The sequence below is a fragment of the Pleurodeles waltl genome, chromosome 1_1 (genome assembly GCF_031143425.1).
Source record: "Pleurodeles waltl isolate 20211129_DDA chromosome 1_1, aPleWal1.hap1.20221129, whole genome shotgun sequence".
NCBI lineage: Eukaryota > Metazoa > Chordata > Amphibia > Caudata > Salamandridae > Pleurodeles > Pleurodeles waltl.
Window position 1 is genome coordinate 750113872 of NC_090436.1, and position 23846 is coordinate 750137717.

A 23846-nucleotide genomic window follows, 5' to 3' on the forward strand; every position below is an offset into this window, starting at 1 on the left:
TGGGCTGCAGCATTTCTTTTGCCACCCATAGGGAGCTCTGACAATTCTTACACAGGCCTGCCACTGCAGCCTGAGTGAAATAACGTCCACGTTATTTCACAGCCATTTTACACTGCACTTAAGTAACTTATAAGTCACCTATATGTCTAACCTTTACCTGGTAAAGGTTAGGTGCAAAGTTACTTAGTGTGAGGGCACCCTGGCACTAGCCAAGGTGCCCCCACATTGTTCAGAGCCAATTCCCTGAACTTTGTGAGTGCGGGGACACCATTACACGCGTGCACTACATATAGGTCACTACCTATATGTAGCTTCACCATGGTAACTCCGAATATGGCCATGTAACATGTCTATGATCATGGAATTGCCCCCTCTATGCCATCCTGGCATTGTTGGTACAATTCCATGATCCCAGTGGTCTGTAGCACAGACCCTGGTTCTGCCAAACTGCCCTTCCTGGGGTTTCACTGCAGCTGCTGCTGCTGCCAACCCCTCAGACAGGCATCTGCCCTCCTGGGGTCCAGCCAGGCCTGGCCCAGGATGGCAGAACAAAGAACTTCCTCTGAGAGAGGGTGTGACACCCTCTCCCTTTGGAAAATGGTGTGAAGGCAGGGGAGGAGTAGCCTCCCCCAGCCTCTGGAAATGCTTTGTTGGGCACAGATGTGCCCAATTCTGCATAAGCCAGTCTACACCGGTTCAGGGACCCCTTAGCCCCTGCTCTGGCGCGAAACTGGACAAAGGAAAGGGGAGTGACCACTCCCCTGACCTGCACCTCCCCTGGGAGGTGCCCAGAGCTCCTCCAGTGTGCTCCAGACCTCTGCCATCTTGGAAACAGAGGTGCTGCTGGCACACTGGACTGCTCTGAGTGGCCAGTGCCACCAGGTGACGTCAGAGACTCCTTGTGATAGGCTCCTTCAGGTGTTAGTAGCCTTCCCTCTCTCCTAGGTAGCCAAACCCTCTTTTCTGGCTATTTAGGGTCTCTGTCTCTGGGGAAACTTTAGATAACGAATGCATGAGCTCAGCCGAGTTCCTCTGCATCTCCCTCTTCACCTTCTGATAAGGAAACGACCGCTGACCGCGCTGGAAGCCTGCAAACCTGCAACATAGTAGCAAAGACGACTACTGCAACTCTGTAACGCTGATCCTGCCGCCTTCTCGACTGTTTTCCTGCTTGTGCATGCTGTGGGGGTAGCCTGCCTCCTCTCTGCACCAGAAGCTCCGAAGAAATCTCCTGTGGGTCGACGGAATCTTCCCCCTGCAACCGCAGGAACCAAAAAGCTGCATCACCGGTCCCTTGGGTCTCCTCTCAGCACGACGAGCGAGGTCCCTCGAATCCAGCGACGCTGTCCAAGTGACCCCCACAGTCCAGTGACTCTTCAGCCCAAGTTTGGTGGAGGTAAGTCCTTGCCTCACCTCGCTGGGCTGCATTGCTGGGAACCGCGACTTTGCAAGCTACTCCGGCCCCTGTGCACTTCCGGCGGAAATCCTTCGTGCACAGCCAAGCCTGGGTCCACGGCACTCTAACCTGCATTGCACGACTTTCTAAGTTGGTCTCCGGCGACGTGGGACTCCTTTGTGCAACTTCGGCGAGCACCGTTTCACGCATCCTCGTAGTGCCTGTTTCTGGCACTTCTCCGGGTGCTACCTGCTTCAGTGAGGGCTCTTTGTCTTGCTCGACGTCCCCTCTCTCTGCAGGTCCAATTTGCGACCTCCTGGTCCCTCCTGGGCCCCAGCAGCGTCCAAAAACGCCAAACGCACGATTTGCGTGTAGCAAGGCTTGTTGGCGTCCATCCGGCGGGAAAACACTTCTGCACGACTCTCCAAGGCGTGGGGGATCCATCCTCCAAAGGGGAAGTCTCTAGCCCTTGTCGTTCCTGCAGTATTCACAGTTCTTCAGCCTAGTAAGAGCTTCTTTGCACCAACCGCTGGCATTTCTTGGGCATCTGCCCATCTCCGAGCTGCTTGTGACTTTTGGACTTGGTCCCCTTGTTCCACAGGTACCCTCAGACAGGAATCCATCGTTGTTGCATTGCTAATTTGTGTTTTCCTTGCATTCTCCCTCTAACACGACTATTTTGTCCTTAGGGGAACTTTAGTGCACTTTGCACTCACTTTTCAGGGTCTTGGGGAGGGTTATTTTGCTAACTCTCACTATTTTCTAATAGTCCCAGCGACCCTCTACAAGGTCACATAGGTTTGGGGTCCATTCGTGGTTCGCATTCCACTTCTGGAGTATATGGTTTGTGTTGCCCCTATCCCTATGTTTCCCCATTGCATCCTATTGTAACTATACATTGTTTGCACTGTTTTCTAAGACTATACTGCATATTTTTGCTATTGTGTATATATATCTTGTGTATATTTCCTATCCTCTCACTGAGGGTACACTCTAAGATACTTTGGCATATTGTCATAAAAATAAAGTACCTTTATTTTTAGTATAACTGTGTATTGTGTTTTCTTATGATATTGTGCATATGACACTAGGTGGTACTGTAGTAGCTTCACACGTCTCCTAGTTCAGCCTAAGCTGCTCTGCTAAGCTACCATTATCTATCGGCCTAAGCTGCTAGACACCCTATACACTAATAAGGGATAACTGGGCCTGGTGCAAGGTGCAAGTACCCCTTGGTACTCACTACAAGCCAGTCCAGCCTCCTACACAGTGTGCCATAGGTGTGTGATTTGCCAGCAGTTGAATGTGGGAAAAGGGACAGTGGTAAATTTGAGCCACATTGGAAGAACAGGAGGACCATTCAGCAGAATGCAATTGGATTTCATTGAGATGCCTGCATGTGGTGGACTGAAGTACGTGTTGGTGATTGTGTGTGTGTTTAGTCATTGGATTGAAGCATACCCCACACACAGAAATGACAGTCTCACAGTTGCAAAGTTATTGCTTAGAGAGCTGATACCAAGGTTCAGATTTCCGATCTCTTTAGAATCAGATAGGGGAACGCACTTCAATTACGAAGTGATCAAACTGTTATGTGCAGCACTGAATATTGAACAGAAGCTACATTGCAGCTATCGTCCAGAAGCATCAGGATTGGTCGAACAAATGAATGGTACCCTGAAATCAAGAATTGCCAAAAAGTGCGCAGACACAAATTTGAAATGGCCAGATGCATTGCCTTTAGTGTTAATGTCAATGAGAAATGTACCTGACAGGAAGACAGGTTTATCCCCACACGAGATTCTCATGGGAAGAGCAATGAGACTACCAGCAATACCAGCCAATACTCTTGTCAATATCACAGATGATATGGTGTTAGACTACTGTAAAGGTCTAGCTGGTGTGGTTCGATCTTTTTCTCACCGGGTACAAGCTGTTACTCTGCCACCTATCCATGATCCAGGTCACAACTTGAGAGCCGGAGACTGAGTCGTTATCAAAAAGCATGTGCGAAAAACCTGCCTAGAACCGCGTTGGAGAGGTCCATACCAAGTGGTGTTGATGACTACCACAGCTGGAAAGTGTGCAGGATTCGCCAAATTGGATACATGCATGCCATACGAAAAAGGTGGTGAGTCCTCAGGATCATGAAGAAGTGTTGCTGAGAACACCAGCAGCAGGGAAACGAATAATTCTGCCTGAACCAGAGCCAGAGCAAGTTGAGCTGGAAGTGGATCCAGAACTGACAGAAGAAGGATCGATCACCCCAGTAAGAGACAAGGGTGTGGAAAATGAAGAGGTAAAGCGTGCAGAAAATACAGAGAAGACGTTACGAGATCCATGTACAGGAGAAGTGCTAACGCAAACAAAGGGGACTGAAAAACAAGGACACTCAGTGCCAGAGCCTGAGGGGAAAAAGAGTTGAGCCAGGTCAAAGCAAAAGTGATCTGACTCCTCCTGAACCCATTGCAGGCCCATCAAGAGAGGACACTTCAGACAAAGTCAAGGAGAAAAGTCCTATCTTAAAGAGATTGCTGACAGAAGGTGTAAGAAAAGGGGATAATTGGCCTGAATCTCAAATCAGCAAGAAAAAGGACTTGGTAATAAATGAAACAATCGAGAAAGAACAAGATACCACCAGGAAAGATGAACTGAGTGATGGAGAACTAACAGGGGAAAGGAGGTTGAAAAGAAAAAGAGTGGCAAGTCGAAAATATGCAGGACCAGAGTGGGCATACGCCACAACAAGTGACTGGCAGAACGAGTTTATGTCCTTTTGTTTTGACAGAGAAGTTCCGAATCAGTATTTTGACGCAACCTGGAGAAAAAGAAAAGACAGACTGTATTGTTGAATAAAGAAAAAAGTTTGAAATGAGTTATCGGATAAGACATTGATAACCTGATATGACACTTAAAACCTGGAACTGACCTGCTGCTAACCGATTTTGACAAAGGAAGAAGGGGTCTTGTGCGAAATTGGAAGTGTGAAGAAAGAAAGATAGTTTTGATTTTTTGATTTTTGAATTGCATATTAAGTAGGAGTTGAAAATTCTGCTTTCTGATTCTTTATAGATCATGGCTAATTTAGATAATAACATAAGGCACATTAGGTATTGTAGATATTTGAGTGTAGGAATGGTGATTGTGTGTGGAATATTGTTTGTGATAATGATTGTGGGAATGTCAATTCACGAGATGAAAGAAGTGAGAGAAACATCTGTACACAAGACTAATACACTAACAGCTATCGAGAGGTTTAAATAAGATGAGCAATATTTGCATGATTATACTAACGCAAATGGAGAGTTGTCTTCTAATGTCTTTTATCGTTTATTGAGTGAGTATGTGGAAACGATGGATGCAAAGGATTGTCTTGTGTGTACACAAATACCTTCCTCGGTGGAAGAAAGGGTTACTTATCATAGTCTACCACTGACATATGGCATAACTTGCAGTCTGTTACTAACACGCTTTTATAATCAAGAGTTTATACAGTATTTTTATTCTAACTATGATTTAGTATTTTCTTTCGTTCCTATAATTAGATACTTAAGTAAGATAGCTAAAGAACATGATATAGTATTAGTTAGAGGATTCTTTGAGCCTACACTAACATTTGGTTCAGCTTATGCGCATGGTAATAATTTGACTTGCTTATTACCTCCCATGGAAAAGAGTTTTATTGGGCATACTGACGATAGGAGAAAAGCATTAAAAGAAAAATGTGAATAAGGGTTAGAGAAAAGGACTTATAAAAATGATTATGCTTACACTGCTATTAAAACACAAGGTAAGCTAGCTTTAGATGCATTACACGTAGGGAAGCTTTGTATATATAGGCCAAAATCACGCACTGACACTTTATTTGTGGGAACAAGTGAATGTAGGCATGTGTTCTTGTTTCAGAGTAAATGGACGTTCATGCTAAATGGTGCTGACCCTGTGATTCCTGGAATCTATTACATTTGTGGACTTAATGCTTATTACCGACTCCCTAAGGGATGGTATGGGACATGTTATTTGGGAATAGTATTCCCTAAAATCTATCAAATAGATGATTTGAAAAAGATACCGAAAATGACTGAGTTACACTGAATGAGACAAAGAAGAGAAACAGCCTCTGCAATAGTAGGGGATATTTTTTGGAGCAGTAATTCCTTCAGTAGGAGTTATATTAAATGCAAAAAAGATACAAAAGTTGTCAACTATAGTAGATATTATGTTAACTAATTTTACAGGAGCTATATTATTACTAAACACTGGGTTAGCTGCGGATAGAGCTATGACGCTTCAAAACAGGCTTGCTTTAGGCATAATTTTAGCGAAAGACGGAGGAGTCTGCAAAATGATTAACAAAAAGCACTGCTGTTCTTATATCCCTGCAAATGAGAAAGAAGTAAAAGAATTGTTTACTAATTTAGCTAATGCAAGTAAAGATTTAAAAGAGTTGAAAGAACCAGGAGTTTGGGAAAAAGTGGGAAAGGGATTTGCGACGCTAGGAAATTGGTTTAGTCAAATTTGGGGCGGGATATTGTGGAAAATCGTTTTAGGAATATTAATTGTGATCTTTATTATATTAGGATTATGGGGGGGGCATGCAAATTATGGCACAAAATTCAATTAAAAAGAGCCAAGAAGAATCAGAGGAGGGAAGAACCACCTAGAAGACGAATCTATAGGGAAAATGAAAACAGAAGAAATCAGAATGTAACTGAAAGTAATTTTTAATGTTTGATAAGGAAGGGTGTGATGACATATTTAGTCATCAGAGGAGGGACTGTTGCAGCATATATGATAATATGAGAATATGCTAATGAGTTGCGTATAATGACTAATGAGAAAATTTTACATTTAATTAACAGTAATTGAAAATAACGTGTAATGTGCAAAATGTGCCCATGGGGAGTGGTCACCATCTGTGTTAACAGTACTAAAATAATGTGAAAATGTTTAATAATTGTACTAATGTGTTATAATGAGAGATATAAATTTATGTTATGATGCTTCATATCCTTAACTTAGCTATATCAGAGGCCTAGTCGGCACTGGGCCTTGCTTGCATAAACCTGGAGACGCGATGAGATGCTGCAGACTGGAACTGGAGAAAAGAGTCATAACCCCAGATAAGGTTGACCAATGGGCAAATTGTGGGACGGACTGAGAGACCCTAATAAAAAGTCATGACATGAGGGGAAGAATCAGAACGGAGAGGCGAAAGTTGATGACGTCAGGAGACGCTGTCCGAAGTGCTGAAACTTGGGCTTGCTTCCTGTGAGTCTGAGTCTTATTGATGACTGATGACCTGGAGCCGAAGACTGACTCGTTGCTGATCTATCTTGGATAGGTAGCTATAACCTGACTGACTAATTAATGTTTTTTCTTTCTAGGTACCGACTGCACTGTTTTAAATGTTTTTCTCTTTTAGATAGATTTTTTCCAAATTAATGATTTTGATTCAATTGTTTTTTGCATGAAGACCCACATGCTGATGCTAATTTGGAGATAGGTAGGCTGACAAGGGTGACTTAGGGTGACTGACTTATTTTGCTGAATTGTTTGATTGCTGATGAATTGCTATGCTTTGTTTAACGTTGGTTGCATATTAATAAAGTTGCTGAGAATTCATTGCTCATGTTGATAATAAAAATTGGAAATCAAGATAATGTTGAATAAAGGTTTATTATTAGAGTTGTAACTAATAGGGAATAAACAGAACTAACTTTCATATGAGTGATGGTGGTTTTTCTGATTAGAATAGTTCATGGTATTTTTAAGTTGATTGGATTGATTTGTTGTAACTGTCTCTTTACTCGCTATACTTGACTAGGACACCATATGCGATCCAAAACATTCATCGACCTTACATGTCCCCTTGTAAGTTTACTTACTAAGGACAAGGCGCGCCACCACAAGCAACCAAACCGGAAGCGCTGACAGAATGCTAGTAGCCCCCAGCTGATGGTGGGAGGGGTGAGTATTAACATTCCTGTGTTGTTTCCTGTCTTGTGATTACTACATGTTAACATCTTAGAAGAGGAAAGTTGGAGATTTAAAAAAAATATAATCGGGAGAACGTATTTCCCCCATTGACTTCAACTGAAACAAATGCAATTTCAGGCATGAGACAGTTTAATAAAGCAATTTTAGGCTTCAAAAATCGGGAGCCTCCCTCTTGAATCGGGTCTAGTGGCACGTATGCTACCTCGTGGTTAATGACTGGCTTGTGGGTGTCATATAGCGATGCTTGTAAAATTATCAAACACTCCTACCGCGTTGTTCCACGGATCAACATTTTGTAAATATAGAAATGCAGAAATGGTCATTGCTCTGCATCGATGTTCTAACACTTGAACATTGCACAAAATAAATAAACTTATACATGTATTCAAGTTTACTAAAATTATATTTGTGCTCCATCAAAAAGGATATTTTCAAAGACGGTCGCAAAATGTTGATATTTCAATGTGTACACTAAGTTGTCCTTCCTGAAGTCTCCTCTTTCTCTAGCTATTGTCCCGCTTCTATTTTTGTCCCTCCTCTGTTTTCCCTGCTCGTTTCGCCACTTCCTCTTCTGCTCTTTCCAAGCGTTGCTAGGGTGATAGCTGTCAGTCAGGGCGAATGGTGACGTAGTTCCGGCGGTGTGTCAGTCCTGCCGGTGTCAGAAGCTGAGAAGGCGCTGTGTTTAGGCTTGGCGGTTCCAGGTGTCTCGAGGCTGCAGGCGGAGGAGGAGGAGGTTGGTCGCTGGGCGGAAGGCTGCGCGCGGCCGGGCCGCTAACACTCTGGATCCCGCCACCGAGCCGCGAGCGCTGCCGGCCTCTTCCCGGGGAGCCGCCGCTCTGCGCCGGGGAGAGGAAGCGGGACAGGGGAACGGTGTGCCTGTCGGCAGTGGACCAGAGCCCGGGACGGTAGAAGGTGCGCCGCCCTCTGTCAGACTCGGGTCCCCTCTCCCCACCATCAACACCAGCAGCAGCAGCCCGGCCCACCCGCAACATGGAGGTAGCATGAGCCCCGACAAGAAGCGGCGCAGCCCCGGGGACCGCATCATGCTTGTGAAGAGGATCATCATGAAAGAGGCTGGCGCGGTGAGTGCAGGTGATGGAGCAGGTGTGAATACTGAGGACGATGGTGGTTTGGCACAGATGTATTGAGAGCGTTTGTGCAAGTAGCGACATCTGTCCATGTTTTACCTACGTTCGGGGTCCTTTTGGACTACGATTCCGTTAAATGGAGCCTCCAAAGCTGAGGCCAGGAGCCGCAGTCATTCTTAGCAGTTTTTATACGTTTGCCCATTTCCCATTCCTGAATCTACCCTCGCCCCAAGTCACACTTTTCCCGGGTACATTATCACGCTCCGAACGCCCCATACCCCAGTTTAGTCCTTAGACAAACACACTGCAACTACTGCTGTTCGCTAATTTTGGGCTGGTTTTGCTCTTTTACGTTTTACCCAGTTTTTGATAATGGATACTGTATGGATTACCTTATCTCTAAGTACAGTCATGGTGATTTTTTTTTTTTTTACATTTATTTCCTCATCCTCGATACCCGAATTACTCTTCTTCCCCAATCTCCTGTTTTTATACCCCCCTCATCCTTCCCTTTATGTATATATTGATAATTAACCATCGCTTTTGCTAGCTCTCTTCTTAGCACATTACCTCTGTTTCCATCCTTGGAGCGCCTGACTTAAATTCAATATTTAGGCCCTTTCTGCTCGGTCAGACTTTGCTTTCCAATAAATATGTTCTTGTGTCCTCATTGTTGTTCCAACCTTTTCAGGGATCTATTCTGCACACCGCAACATTTCCAATTTTACGGTGGTGAATTTCTTTCACTTTACTGACGCGCTGTTACTACTACAGTTGGCGACATCCTCGAGCTCTACCTAAAATTTTGTCACTTTTATCCGCCCTTCAGTTCTGTTCATAGTTCGGTTGCTGTCCTTTCATCTGCCTCCTTGATACTCGACTTACGCTGTTGCTCTCTTTTCAAGTGTGTTTCCCATGTCACCCTTCTCATCCACTTTTTCATCTATAACGGCTTTAATCACACTGTCCCTCCCCCCTCTTCACTTCCTCTCTGATTCTCATTTTCTTTAGCATTCTGTCAACATCCAGTCGCATCTGTTCCCAGCCTCTTTTTGTATTGTTTGTAATAAACCACTGTTTTACCAAAACACTTGTTAAATACTCTAAGTCCAAACTTAAACACCACATTTGGATTGGTCATAGTCCACTCAGGGATGGCAACTTAAATTTCAAAGAAGAGGGGTGAGCAGAATCCTTACAGCACATCTTTGAACTTGACTGATGCGGGATAAACAAATTCCGAGACAACATAGATCTGTCCTACATATTAAATTTTATCAAATATGTATATCAAAGTTGAGGCCTCCCCATAAAATCCTTGAATGCACCACATTGCTAGTTCTAAGGGATGCTGGTGTAGGGATCGTATATCACGCACGAAGTGGGATGTAAAATGATAGGTCATTAGGACCTTAATTTCGAATCACACTGTGCTGCTTGGCATATGTATGGATGTATATGGCATCTGTATAGCACATACTAGCCAAACAGGAGTGTGTCAAGAAGTTATCAGTGAACCTCTCCTGAATGCTGGCAGCAGCTCCGACCTACGAATGGCTAGGTAGTTTGTATTGTAGTATTTATGCAGTGTTTACTATTCCTATGTGAGATGTTCAGCCCAGGTAGCATGTTACACTGTGCAAGGTGCATGATTGGGAGAGTGTCATCTTCGTTTTAATCGTATGTGGCTAACGTTTCTGTGTAGTGGATGATGACCACCGAAGTGCGAGTATTGTGATATGGGATGCAACCTTTAGTAGTTTGGTGAGTGACAGAAGTGTGAGGAATAGAAACGTGGCTTATGTTTTTATTTTAGATATGCCAGTCGTGTTAGTCTGGTCTGCAGCTTCCTTTGTGGAATTTACTCTTATTGTAAGAGATATTCCTGCCCTGCTTCAGTATTGGTTGCTGCATTAATGGTGACCATGCAACAAGGTTAGGAGGTTGGAGTGGTATCAGAAAGAGGGGGAAAATTGTCAAATATCTCCCTAAACAGACTGTGTTACAGTTCTATATGACCAACTTGGATGAGAGATAAGTGGAAATCAGAGTATATGGCTAGCGCGACTTGCAGTGTCAGACTGAGTTAGAGCCCTCTGTTGGACAGCATCGTGTGACCTTTCTTTCTGTTGTATGCCTACTTTGTATTCTGCTACATTGCGGTATGGTGGTTAGTTTTGGTGGACTGGGATATGATACTGGCCCATAGAACCATACTGAGGTTAGTCCATCTCATGTCTTAATATCTGTGCTAAAAAGGGATGGCTGTGTATACTGCGGCGCATCTTGGTTGCAAGCATAAATGAGACTCCCTGGGTTTCTTAACAAAGAAGCTGGCCAGAAGTGGTTTAGGTGACCTGTGGTGATAACCTCGTTTTGCGTAAAGGTTGGCTAACGGCTGTATTCACCAGCAGTTATTATCTACTGGATTTTTATTAAGTTCCTTGGTGTTGGGGTAGTCAATTGAGAGTGGCTGGCTTTGAGGTTTTCACCTGTCTCACAATCTTGAAATTGTTTTAGATGCAGCAGCTCTTGGCTGGTGGTGTTCCAAAAGTTTTTTTGGAAAGAGAAGATTTTCCTGTGGGTTCTTTATTGCAACACAGTATGACGATCCGAAGGGGTAGCTCTAATTGGAGAAAATGTTATATTTGTACAATTTAAATTTTGTTTGAAGATAGGGTTGCCTTTTTCCTGGGTAGGCACTGTGCTTTGAACGTTGATCTTCTTGAGGCTCGTTGCCAGTGGCATCCGTGCAGGACTGGTGAATGATGTAAGGAACTGCATGTAGAAGAACGTGATGGTGATACCAGCACCCTGTTTCCGTCCACACTGAGGAGCATGCGTGTGGGGTATGGGTCGAAGTTGCTGATTTGTTTACAGACTACTACTTCAAGTGCTACTCTAGGACTCATTGGGGTGGCAGAGCAGTGGTCCAGGATATTGTAAGGGGGGGTGGTGTTTATCCTTGCAGTTTTACTTCTGCGCTGCTGCTTCGGTTGTGGCCCCTGTGTGCCTTATGCTGCTGTGTGCGTGCATTTGGCTGTTCCTCACCACCCCTGACCCTAAATCCAGGCCTTAACTCGAAGATTTGAGGGCATCATACAACACGGCTATCCAGGGGACACCCTCCCCTACCTGCCATTCATTCCTACTGTGGCCATACGGTTCCTATTTTTTTTCTTGGGGGGGGTCCATGTCCATATGGCTTTGCCACGTTGGCCATCAATCATCCTGCATCGTTCTTGACGTGATCTTTTGCATTCTCTTCCTTTTCTGAACATTATTTCCTTCCCTAGTCTCCTCTCGTCCAGTCAGGCTACATGACTGTGCTAACATTTACCGATACCCTTCGTACACCACTTGCCTCTAAGTTATACAATGTTTAATACTATGTGGTCTTGAAAGTAATAACGATCTTCACTGTTAAAAAAAAAAAAAAAAAAAAAAAAACACGACGACTTCGGTCGAGAGATGCCAGTACTATGAAGAAAGAGCACCTGCATTCCGAAAGCACCAAGGTGGAAACCGAGAATACAGATGCTGGAAAAATGCATAGCATGTCTATATGTGTTCCAAGTTGGATTTATAGAAGGCAGTAGATTAGCCAAGAATCGACCATTTATGAACTTGATAAACACGGCATTGACTACTTTCTAAAAATAGCAATTATTTTTTCTGTATTTAAGTTAACGAGCCATTGCGTTAAAGAGCCATTGCGTTAGCGATGCTGTACGATGTACCCGAATTACAACGTTTTTTTTAACACAAGTAACAAAGCAGCTTCTCTCCACCCACATACTCTTACGCAATACCCCTTTCGAGATTAAGGCTTCCATGTATAGATTTTCTTCTCGGCATTTTAGAATGACTTCTGTTTTCTGTCTAAGTTTTGGTTTCTTAGTATTGAATATTGCAGATTAGAGGAAGAGCCTTTTTCTCATTTTCAGTTGCGCACAGTGTGAGGGGTGGTTTACATTGAATTGGCTGTACTTGTCCTTCCGTTTTAACCATAAGTGTTAAGAAAACACCTTGGAGTTCGTGTTTCACACACAGCTTTTTTTCTGACATATACATTTGCTTGTAATGAATGTGTTTCTTTTCATAACAGTTTCCATGTCTTAAAATATGTACTATTTAAAATGTACATACAACGGTAACATGAAGAAAATATATACACTGCTTAGCTAATGCTTACAGTATATATGTGCAACACTTATTTGATCTCCTGTGATTTACAACATACCCTAACTTATAGTTCTGCGAAATAAGAACACGAAAAACCACCATCTTTGTTTCCTGTAAAATGTGGAAGATTGGTAGCAACATTCTGCCCACTTCGCCGTTTTACACCGACGGTTTGTTGTCTTTTATTATAATCTATGAAAGCTTTTGGATTATTTTAGGTTCAAAACTAAAAAGTACAGTTGTTATGGATAGTTGCCCACTATTTCAATGTTTAAGGAATGTGCTTGGGGGTCATGTGTAAGGAATGTGCTTGGGGCAGGGCGTGTGTCAGAGGAGAGGGGGATGATCCTTGTCGAAGCAGAGAGGCCTTGAAGTAGCACAGGCCGTGGACCTTCATCTTCCCTCCCTGAAGGGAATGTTGTCGATTTGAGTCAATCAGCTTGTCCACACTGTCCAAAAAGAGTCTGCCATGTGCATCCAGCAAGGAAAGGGACACGTTTTAGACGTCGGAGCCATTGCTATGGACGCACTGTTTTAACTACATTACATGTGCAAAGCAAAAGATTACCGCAGGTGTCAGATTTCATTTGTTTATCTTTGTCAGAACAGAAGACAGTATGCATAGCAGGCTTGCGTAGTATAAATACGTTTTGAGATTCTCATCACAAACTGAGGTCCAAAACGATTGAGTGTTATGATTTTTGTACGTGGTATCTTTTATCAACAAGCGCCTCGTGGCGCTAGAGATGTGGCAGCTTACACGACAGTCTTCATGTTGTGCTGCCAGGTTTTAAATTATTTTCCAAGCAAAGGTTGTGCAGGAAGTCAGAAAAAACTCTCATTTGCTCGATTTAGACCTATTAGTGTTGTAAATTCCTATCAGGACTTTTCCTGCCACATAAATTGAAATAAAAAGTAAAACAGTTGACATAAGCAAGCTGATTCAAAGCTCCTTAAGCATGAGGGCGAAGGAGAGACGCAAAAGGAAAAAGATCGCTCACAGTCACACGTATCGTGCAATTATCCATGTAACAGGAGCAGTCTGCAAGGTGGTAATAAAACCGCCCCAAGGAGGGACATACCTAAAGTATTTACCAATGATAACAATTGATTTTTTTTTAAAAGCAAGCCCATGAACCGAGTGAAAGTGATGATCGTGGTTAAAAGGCACAATACTTACAACAGGTCAAAGCGGTTGCATATTCAAGCTAAAAACTGCAGGTTATTCCAGAGGCGTGTGTCTTAGCAAGAATTGATCTTGCATCTGCCTTAGGCTAAATTGTGGCATCACTACAAGGCTGGCTCAAACCAACTCAGACTACAGTTATTTTGTTGGATCTGTTTGTCTGCCAGTCATTACAACTATTTTTGTGAGCAGCTCAATAAACATTTTTATCTGTGTCAGTTGGAGATACTTTTGAGAAGTCTAACTGCAACACTATGTGAGTGGTTGTAATTTTCTCTGCATCAGTGTATTTGGCCAAAATATTGAACTCATCACATCGGGGGCTAGCTCCTTAAAATGAAGAGATTCAGGTATAATTTGCATGTCCACTGAAGGCAAATCAAAACGATTGAATGGATTATTGATGCAGGAGGCATAAACAAACATTAAAGGAAAGGTGTGACCATAATGAGCCATGTAAGACACTACAAGAGCTATCGATGGGTGCATATGAGAATGGCGGGGAGGGTGGCTCTGTCACCAGTGGTTTTAAAAATGACTATTTATTTTAACGTTTGTTAATGGACGTTCAATGTCATAATCTTCTCTGTTTGTACAGTACATTGACCAGAATCAAATTGAGTCCTTTTCCAGGTCTCTATCTGGAGAGTCCAAGTCATTGTTCATCTTCGAGAACTGGTAAATTTGGCCCATAGCTGATTTTTCAAATGCTTGAACTGGAAAGACAGGTTTTACAAATGGGTCATTGCTACACCTGAGAGATACAGCTATTCTTCCTTAAGCTGCGAGCCGCCAAAAAAAGACAGCCTAGACGTCCTATCTTAGAGAGAAATTAACACCAAAGGCAGTAAGTTGGCTCATGGGCTTTATTTAGAGGAGGACCTAGATGTATTGTCAGCAAGAGAGATTTGGAATCTCACGTTTCACAATCTGTTTTGAGAAAGGCCATCAAGAAAAGTCAAAAGTTTCTGCCATCCTGCCTGATGTGAAAACCATACTGGCCAGGCGATCTCATGCCTGGTTAGTAATAAACTCTTATAGTGAACAAAACCCCCAGGCTTATCTAGCAAGCACCTTCTCAAATTTCAAGAAGGACAAGTTCATGGAACTACGGTTCTGGGATCTTCCCATGCTGTAATACATGCCTAAGTGGCTGAGAATGCGTGAAGGAAATACATGCAGACTTTGCGTGAATCAAAGTGAAACAGTTCACATTGTCTGCATTTGTCCTGCCTTATTGAAGGAAAGAAGGCCTTTCTGCGCAGGCAGTTTAATAATGTAGGAAGCTGGTTATGTAAACACACCATTATTGAGGCCCTGAATCCTAAGAATACCATACTGAATGTTCAGCTGGTTAAATTCTTGGGTGCAAACAAAATTGGGGTGCACATAGCGTGGACACCCAAGTGACCATATTGGTTGCAACAATAGGACCCATAAACGAAAAGTGCATTTTAAGAAACATCGTAGTCAACTCGCCCACAGCGCCCCAACAATCTTTGTACCAAGCCAGGAGACATCTGACAGCTGGACAACAAAGGGATAGCCGGCCTGAAACTGTTTCTATTCTTTACAACTTACCTTGAAAAATTAGCTGACATATATAGGATGCCTTGTCAGTACTTAGGTTGATCCACATGGCAAAGATTTATCTTGTCGGTTTGCCTGTTTGTGGTTTTGTAGAAAAGCTAAAGCCCCTGCTGTTGAGTGCAAAACTGTTTCGATTACGTCTGTAAAGGGGCCTTTTACATGTTTTTTATACCAGTTTTAAAACTTATAGTATATTTTGTATTCTTGTTTTAGCCTCGTTGCAGCATCAATATATTATTGAATTGATAATTGATTTTATATAATTTTTAGCCATTTCTGTATGAATTGTCAGTACTTGTAATGGTTTGAATTAATCATGCATGATAAAAAATTAATTCAAATTCTAGATGCAGGTATTCTTTCTTCATATTACGTCGACCCCCCTTTTGCAAAAGGTGCAGTTTCCTCTGTTAGTGAGCTGTTAAAATTAACAGTGTGCACAATTTAACTGCTCTTGTTAAGAGAACACAGATTTTTAGTCAGCGGGCATGGGTTTTCTGGTGGCATGTGTGGTAATGGGGTAAACTTGTACCGTATTTCCTCAGTGTTTATCAATTAATGTGGGGCATAGAATGGTGATTCCGGAGACGGCAGCAACTTCCTGTGGCTTTGGTGGTTGCTGTAGTGCATTAAGTTGTGCCTGGGGCTGAATAGACCTTTAATTGATCTCACTAAGGCATCCGTTCATCTTCACAAAGGGAGACGAGGATCAAAATCAAGCAGGAAACCTCTCTGGCAAAGAAAACTACACCAGTCAGCACCAGCACAATAAAATACTACTAACCCTGCCATAATCTTACGGTAGACATTTACACTAGCTGTATTATTATAGGCAATCTGTAAGTACTGTGGTTTTGGCAAGGTGAAAGGCTTTACAGTATCTTATAGCCACTTAGTGAATGTTACACTTTTATTTGATAGAAACAACTGCCTGGCTCGTGCCGCCTCTGCGAGGCCCAGAGTACCATCGAGTGATTACGTGCAGAGTGACGCGTTTGTTACGCATTGCGGTCCAGTGATGTCAATACGCAGATCTGTTTGAGTAGCATTGAAAGTGACAACTTCTCGCCGTGTGTGCTGTCTTTTTGGGAGTATTTTTAGATCGATTTCAGTGTGTTTCAAGCACTAGGGAGAGAATCGTAGAAGTCGGCAGACGCTTCTCACTGAAGTGCATACCCTCCATTTGCACACACGGTGATGCGCACACCTTCCTCAAAAGTAATTAAAGCAAGTCGAAGGTTCTGCGATAAGGGTGTTAGATCTGTGTGTACATAAACACTGATGAGCATACCTCCCCGTAAGACATTCATTTAAAAAGTTTGTTTAAAAGTCATTGCGCTCTACATTTTTGACAATTAGGCTTTTGTTAATCAACAGTGATGCGCACACCATTTTATTTATTAACAACATTTTAATGTCGATGACACAAATCTTACAAAAGGAGTTGGGTTATATTTTCATATACTGCAGGGCAGGGTATGCAATTTTCATCACATTTTGACTACTGCAGAGATTTCTGTTTCAATTTGTTTGACATTTGAGTGCCGAGTAAAGAGGCATTTTTTGGAGATATTCTCAGCAGAATTACTTTATTCAGTACAGAAAACCATTTCTTCAAGGAGCTCATCAGAACTCAGATTAGTATCTGCAAGCAACTTCAGCACAAGCTTGCATAATCTAAAACTAATGTAAACATGTGCATTTTAAATTCTTTAAATCTATCGACCTCGCAAGGATTTTTGCTGGCCAAAGGGAATCACCTATGCATTGGCAAGACTGGAACGAATATTTTTGTAACTATATTAAAACTTTTGAAGAAGAAAAACCGACCCCTGAAAAAACAGAAGGAATGCATGGTCTGGATCTCAGTGGGTTAAAAGTATATAACCAACTTGAAAAAAAAACCAGGCAGGAAGGCGTGGGTGATGTGTTAACACATGCTTTAGAAGATGTAGATGCATATTTTTCTCCAGTAGTTTGTGTCAGTTGAGAGATACACTGTTGTTTAACGTAAACAAGAAAATATGAAAATGTGGAGGGAGTATGTTGCAGCACTCAACCACCTAGGTTAAATATGTAGGTTTGCTGTATTGCAGGAAGAACTCATTAGAGATCAGATCATAATGCATGATAGTAAACCTAATATACAGGGCAAATGGTGCGTGGATGGGGACGCCCCATTGAAAGAGGTAGTAGGATTAGTAAAGAAAGTGAAACCTACTGGAAGTTTCACTAAAGCTGTAGTGAAAGACAGCAGACTCCGGTTGAAAGTAAGCATGCTAGGAACATTAAAGCCACAAAAACGGTAAGAGTAATTACTCCACAAGATCTACACAAAGCATTGGCAAATATGACACAAATATAAAGTTGAGGAGGATTCCGGGAAATGTTACAGGTGTGGGAGTGCAGAGCACTTAGCTCATTATAAAAAGTGTCCTGCAAGGAACCAAAAATTTTCCATTTGGCATATTGGCAAATTGTAGGGCAATACACAGGTGTATACAAGAAGAAGAAGGATATGAATTTAATACAAGAAGAAATCAATTTTGATTCCAACCATTTGAGGGGGGGGGGGTATAACGATTCAGATGCTGATCCCAGTAGCGTATTTTGTATTGAATACAGTGTTTTCAGTATTGAACATAAAGTTAGGGGGGGAAAAAACCCCATATGCAGAGTAGCTATTGATGGTGTTTTGGTGGAAGTTGTTGCGGATTCCGGATCTCCGTTTATGATTGTCAGTCAGGAAGTATGGAATGAGTTGTTTGTCGAAGTGTTAGGCAACAGATTTGAGAAGCCTGACGTTAAGGCCACAACATATATTGGGGAGAGTATTAATTTAATGGGTTCAGGACATCAGAATTCAAATGTTAAGGTAGGAAAGCCATTTGCAAATTATACGCTTTGGAAAAAGGTCCATCAGTGCTTGGATGGTATGATCAGGGAGAGTTAGGGATAAAGCTAAATCCCAGTAATGCAGAACCTGTTTTGTCTGTTCAAACTGAGCAAGAGATTGACCAAGCAAAAGTGGAAGAATTTCCTAGAGTGTTCTCAGGGAAAGTTGGGTTGTTTAAAAATTTCACTCATAAGATCGAATTAGAACGCCCAAGCTAAACCTACTATACACAAGGTTAGACATTTTACATTTTAGAAAAGGTGATCCAGGAATGGATAAACATAGCGTAAAATGATATAATTGAACAGGTGGAATCTGAAGAATGGGTGTCTCCATTAGTTGCAGTTGGATGGTCTAATGGTAAAGTCAGATTATTCATGGATCTTAGGGAATTGAATCAAAATATATTAGTAGATTAATTTCCTCTGTCTAGGATTAATGAGATGTTTGCCAATACGAAAGCTGTACACTGGTTTTCAACTAGATTTAAAATTCACATATCATAAAGTACAATTGCACCTGGAATGTAGGAAATTGACAGTGTTTATTACTCCCATTTGGTGTTTTCAATTCCTTAGATTACCTTTCAGTTTGGCATGCTCAGCTGCCATGTTCCAGAGGCTGATGAGTTTCAAATTTGAAGGTATAGAGAACGTGCTGTTTTTTCAGGACAGGATACTCATTATGGGCAAATCAGGAGAGGCACATGACCAGTCATGGGAATATTGGAAACAGTGAACTTACTGTAGAATTTTTGAAAAGTATAAGTTTACCAAAAAGTGGTAATTTATTAGGCCATACCATCAATACACAAGGGATGAAACCTAAACATTTGTAAATGCCGTTTGTAATGCTCCTTCGCCGTCAAGTAAAGATGATGTGAGGGCATTCTTATGATTAGTTGAGTTTTACTTAAAATGTGTACCAAATTTCTCTGAGAAAACATTTCACATCAGAAATTTACTCCAAAATGGATTCGAATTTTCCTGGTCAATGGGATGTCAAAGGGAATTTGCTGATCCATATAATGCCATTTGTATAGTACCATTCCTGAAGGACCTTGATCTAAAATGCAAAATTTCTGATCACTCCAGATGCAGGCAAGAAATGACTGGGAGCTGTATTGTCCCAGATGCAAAGGGAAATGAATGGGTAGTAGTTATTGCCTTACAATCCTTGTCAAGTGCAGAAGAAAGATATACAGCAATAGAAAGTAAGACATTGGCTTGCATTTGGTCTCTAACGCATTTCTGTCAGTATGTAAAAGGCTGCAAAGTTTTATTGAAAACGTGTAATAGACCTTTAATTAAAGATTTTGCTACCACAGGATTGCAGAGATCATCCCCACGGTTAGCTGGTATGTCCATAAAGCTTCTGGATTTTAATGACATACAGCATATACCATGGGTTAATAATAGAGTATCTGGCTTCTGTTGGCAGTAGTGTACAATATTAAGATGATGGATGTGTAGCAGGTATTTTTGATGAAGGGCCAGGCGGTATCAACAAGGAGAAATGGAAAGAACACCTGAGAAAAGATAGATGTTCACTACAAGTTCTCGATAATGTAAACAATGGATGTCTTGAGAAAACGAAGTTGAATGAAGAGACGCATGCATTTTGGGTAGTTCCAAATGAATTGAGTGAAGAGAAAAGCTGCTTATTGAGGTGTGGGAAGTTTGTACCACCCATGATTAAAAAAAAATATGTAAAAAATCATCATGAAGGGCATTTAGGTATTTCTAAATCAAAACAAAGAATTAAAAGTATGTACTGCTGGCTGGATTTGGACGGAGATAATGAAAAGTTGGACAAATAAGGTGTAGAATGTATCAGCTCAGATAAACTACTAAAGATGTTTGGCCCACTGTTGTCACCAGTAGCATGTCCTGATAAGCCTTGGGGAAACAAATGGAACATATATAATATAATGGGTCCTATAGAAATTGAAATGGCAGAAAAAATATATTATAGTGATGATGGACCAAATAGCCAGGAATTGATATTGTAGGAAAGGCTGATAGTGAAAGGGTAATACATTTTTTTTGACTAAAGTTTTTCTGAAAGAAGGATTACCCAAATGTTTAATTTCTGATAATGGTCCACAATTTGTGTTGGATACATTTAAAATGTTTGTGGATAGGAATGGTAGGCATCAGTATATCATCCTGAAGGCAGTGGTCTTGTAGAATGCTTTAACATAGCTATTAAGGGATCCATTCAATTAGCCAATAGCGATGGTATGAATTGGAAGTGTTCAAAATGTGGGTTTACAGAATTACTCCTAATCTAACCACAGAAAAAGTCATTTTGTATTAACAAGGGCGTAACCCCATTGGCCAAGGATGTGGCATGGATACCTGTGGTCAAATTGGCTGTATGGTCTCCAGGGATTGTCAAAGGAAAATTGGAATTGGCTAAATAAGCTTATTAACAATATTATGACAAAAAACATGGTGTGAAATTGGTTCCATTTGAGATGGGAGGCTGGGTGAAAGTGAGAAAGGAGAGGAAAGGGCTTAAAGGGGAAAGTACATTTACTGAACCTTTTTAAATTGGACAAATTATTTTGTAATTCAGCGTTGCTGAGCGATAGAGAAGTTTGGCACTTAAGCAGATTGGTGAAATGTAAGGATGGAGGCCAAAGAAAAGAATGTAATTAGGATTGGATGGATGAGGTTGATAAGATGACAAGTGCAAAGAAAGGAAATAATATTGCCATGCCAGATGTATTGGAGGTAAAAAAGGATTGTATCATCTCAAATGGTCTACAAAATAACACACAAACTGTAATATACAATCAAACTATCAGAGTAAACGTTTTGATGGCTGTATCTGTACATTCACATGAAATATTTGAAGGAATGTGTTATATTAAGTGAGTAGATTATATTTAAGATTGTCTTTTACTTTTCTGTTTAGTTTTGTTCAGTTATTGCTTCTGTATAAAGGGGGGTATGTGGTAATGTGGTAAACTTGTACTGTGTTTCCTCAGTGTTTATTATGGAAGGTGGGGCACAGAATGGTGATAAAGGATGAAACTGGAGACAGTTGCGGGGAGAGAAAGGACGGTGTTCACGGCAGCAGCTTCCTCCTACGTTGGTGGTTGCAATAGCGCATTCAGTTGTTCCTGGGGATGAGTAAACCAATACTTGAGCTCAATAAGGCATCTGTTCATCTTTACAGTATGCTGAGCTCATAATAAGGCCAAGGTATTGAGTCTGGAAGGCAGCAAAGGAGCAAGAGGAATTCAACATTTTAGGATCCAACAGAGTGCCACATGAAGAAGAGGGTGATCATATGAACTGAGACGAGCCTGCGGACAGTGACTGCTTGCAGTGCCCCTTCACTCTCAGATCTGTCTGAGACCAAAGCAGTTTAAAATATTTTTCATGGTGCTTCCAACACTGTTTTGTCTCTGTCTAGCATAACCACGCACTTTGATAGCGTTACCGACTTACCAGAGCCGTTAAAGGTGAAATAAATAGTACGGCCTACATCCAAGTCTTGAAAAAGCAAGATGCCATGTGAAACACATATTGGCTAGACCTGTAAAACATAATGAGCCTGATGTTAAATGATAGGAGAATTGTAGAATGTGAAATCAGGAAGAAAAAATATAACAAGAACAACTGGAAGAGAGTGGATTTAAAGTTGGGCTTCCTTTGTCTGTTTTGTAAACTTGAGTCTGCATACAAGGCTATCCTTGCACACAATGTTGAAAGAAGTTTTGAAGTGCTGGACTGAGGTGCTCATTCTGGCTTCAGCGGTCTTTTCTTCAGACCGCCGAAGCCGCAGGCGCTAGAAAACCGCCAGTGCTTATGGTTTTCCTACCAGCAGATTACAAATACTGGAGGATTTTCGGCACAATTAGGGTGGATATCCTCCAGTAGTCGTGCTGGCGGTTGGAGGTGCAGAGGCGGTTCTACATTGGCCCCACCCTACCAAACAGACTCCGCCCATTGTATTACGACCTGTATAGGCCTGGTGGTGTCCTGATGACTGGGTGCTGCAGGCGGTGGCAGCGCCGGGTCCTGTCCCCTCAGAGAGGAGCACCTCGTCGGAAGAGGTAAGTGTCCGCAAGGGGAGAGGGGTGGGGTGTGTGAATGGATGTGTGTGAGTGTGTGTGTCATGAATGGGGAGACGGGAGTGTTTGTGCATGTGTGTCTGTGTGTAAATGTGATGGCGATGTGTGGGTGAATGTGAATGCTGGGTCGGGGTGTGTTTGTGCATGTATGTAGACAGGGGTGGGGGTTGTGTGTGTATGTATGTTGAAAGGAGGGGGTGGGGGATGGAGTGTGTATGCTTGTGAGTGTTATGCGTGTGTATGTGTGTATGGATTGGGGTTGTTGTGTGTTTTGTGTGTGCATGAGTGTAAGGGTGTTGTGAGTGGCAGGGTGTGTGTGGGTGCATGCGTGTATGCAGGGGTGGGGGTAAGTACAGGGATTGGGGATCACTACTGGGAGCAGGGGGATAGGGGATGTTACTGGGGGGGTTCGGGGAGGTGGGGGTGGCAATGTTGTAAGGAATGGGGGAAGGGGAGCTCTTGGTTAGATTACGGGGGGTGTGGGGAGTCGTCTACCGGTGACAGGAATGCAAATTCCTGTTGCAGGTAGCCTTTCCTCCAGGGATCATGATACTGCTGGTGGTATTTGGTGGACCACCGGGTCGGAGATGCTTATTTCTGGCCCGCCGGTCCGACCATCCTGGCAGTAAGTATGGAAAAGTGGCGGTTTGGCACAGGCCAAACCTCCAAACTCTTTCTTCACCACCGGCCTGTCGACAGTGAGACAGCCACTGTGGCGGAATGACCACCTAAGTGTCGTGTACCCCAAATAGAATCGCAGACTGGAGACCTATTTGATGTGATGTTCTCATATGATCTTCCACATTACACTACTGCTGTATAAACTAAATGTCCTGGTCACCCCCACTTCTTTGTATTTACACTTGTGTTTTCACTTAAACACTTTTGTGTAATCACTTGGAGCACTGAGCACCCCACAGCCTATTCTGATATTTACAGATATTTCATGAAATAAAGTCTTACTTATCTTCTAACTTATAGTAGGTTTGCTATGAGATTTACTGTTTGCTAGTGACTTGCGCTTTATAAATGAGTTTTGCAATGGCTGTGGCTAATTATATTATGTATTGCTTCCTTTGGAAGCCCTTTTTAGGGTCGAGCCTGTGTTGCATGCGCTCGCGCATGCGTATCGCAGCGAGACTCTTTAGTGTTTTTAGGGTCGAGCCTGCGTTGCAGGCGCTCGCGCATGCGTTTCGCCACAAGACGCTTTAGTGTTTAAAGAAGGGCTCGGAGCCCTCTTGACGTCACGTCAGTGTTTTTCATTGGTTCGTGGGCTTGCCTAATAAAATCTGCTTGCTTTCAGTAGTCGAAAGCATGCATACGTCATTCCTTTTCCGGTGGCTAGCCCTCCTCGAGCGCATCGACCAAGTACAGAAAACATGCGAGGCCTGCTGTTTTCTGTCCGGCTCGTGGACTAC

The 23846-nt window shown here is 42.4% G+C and overlaps 1 protein-coding gene across 1 annotated transcript in view; it reads left to right on the forward strand.

Annotated features, from left to right (window-relative positions):
* Positions 1–8003: 8003 nt before the first annotated feature.
* LOC138287259 (hippocampus abundant transcript-like protein 1) overlaps positions 8004–23846 on the forward strand; it is a 312041-nt gene continuing 296198 nt past the window's right edge. Inside the window, exon 1 of the mRNA XM_069227623.1 lies at positions 8004–8478. Coding sequence (XP_069083724.1) covers positions 8398–8478 — 81 coding nt within the window. The 5' untranslated portion in view covers positions 8004–8397. The remainder of the gene's footprint in view (positions 8479–23846) is intronic.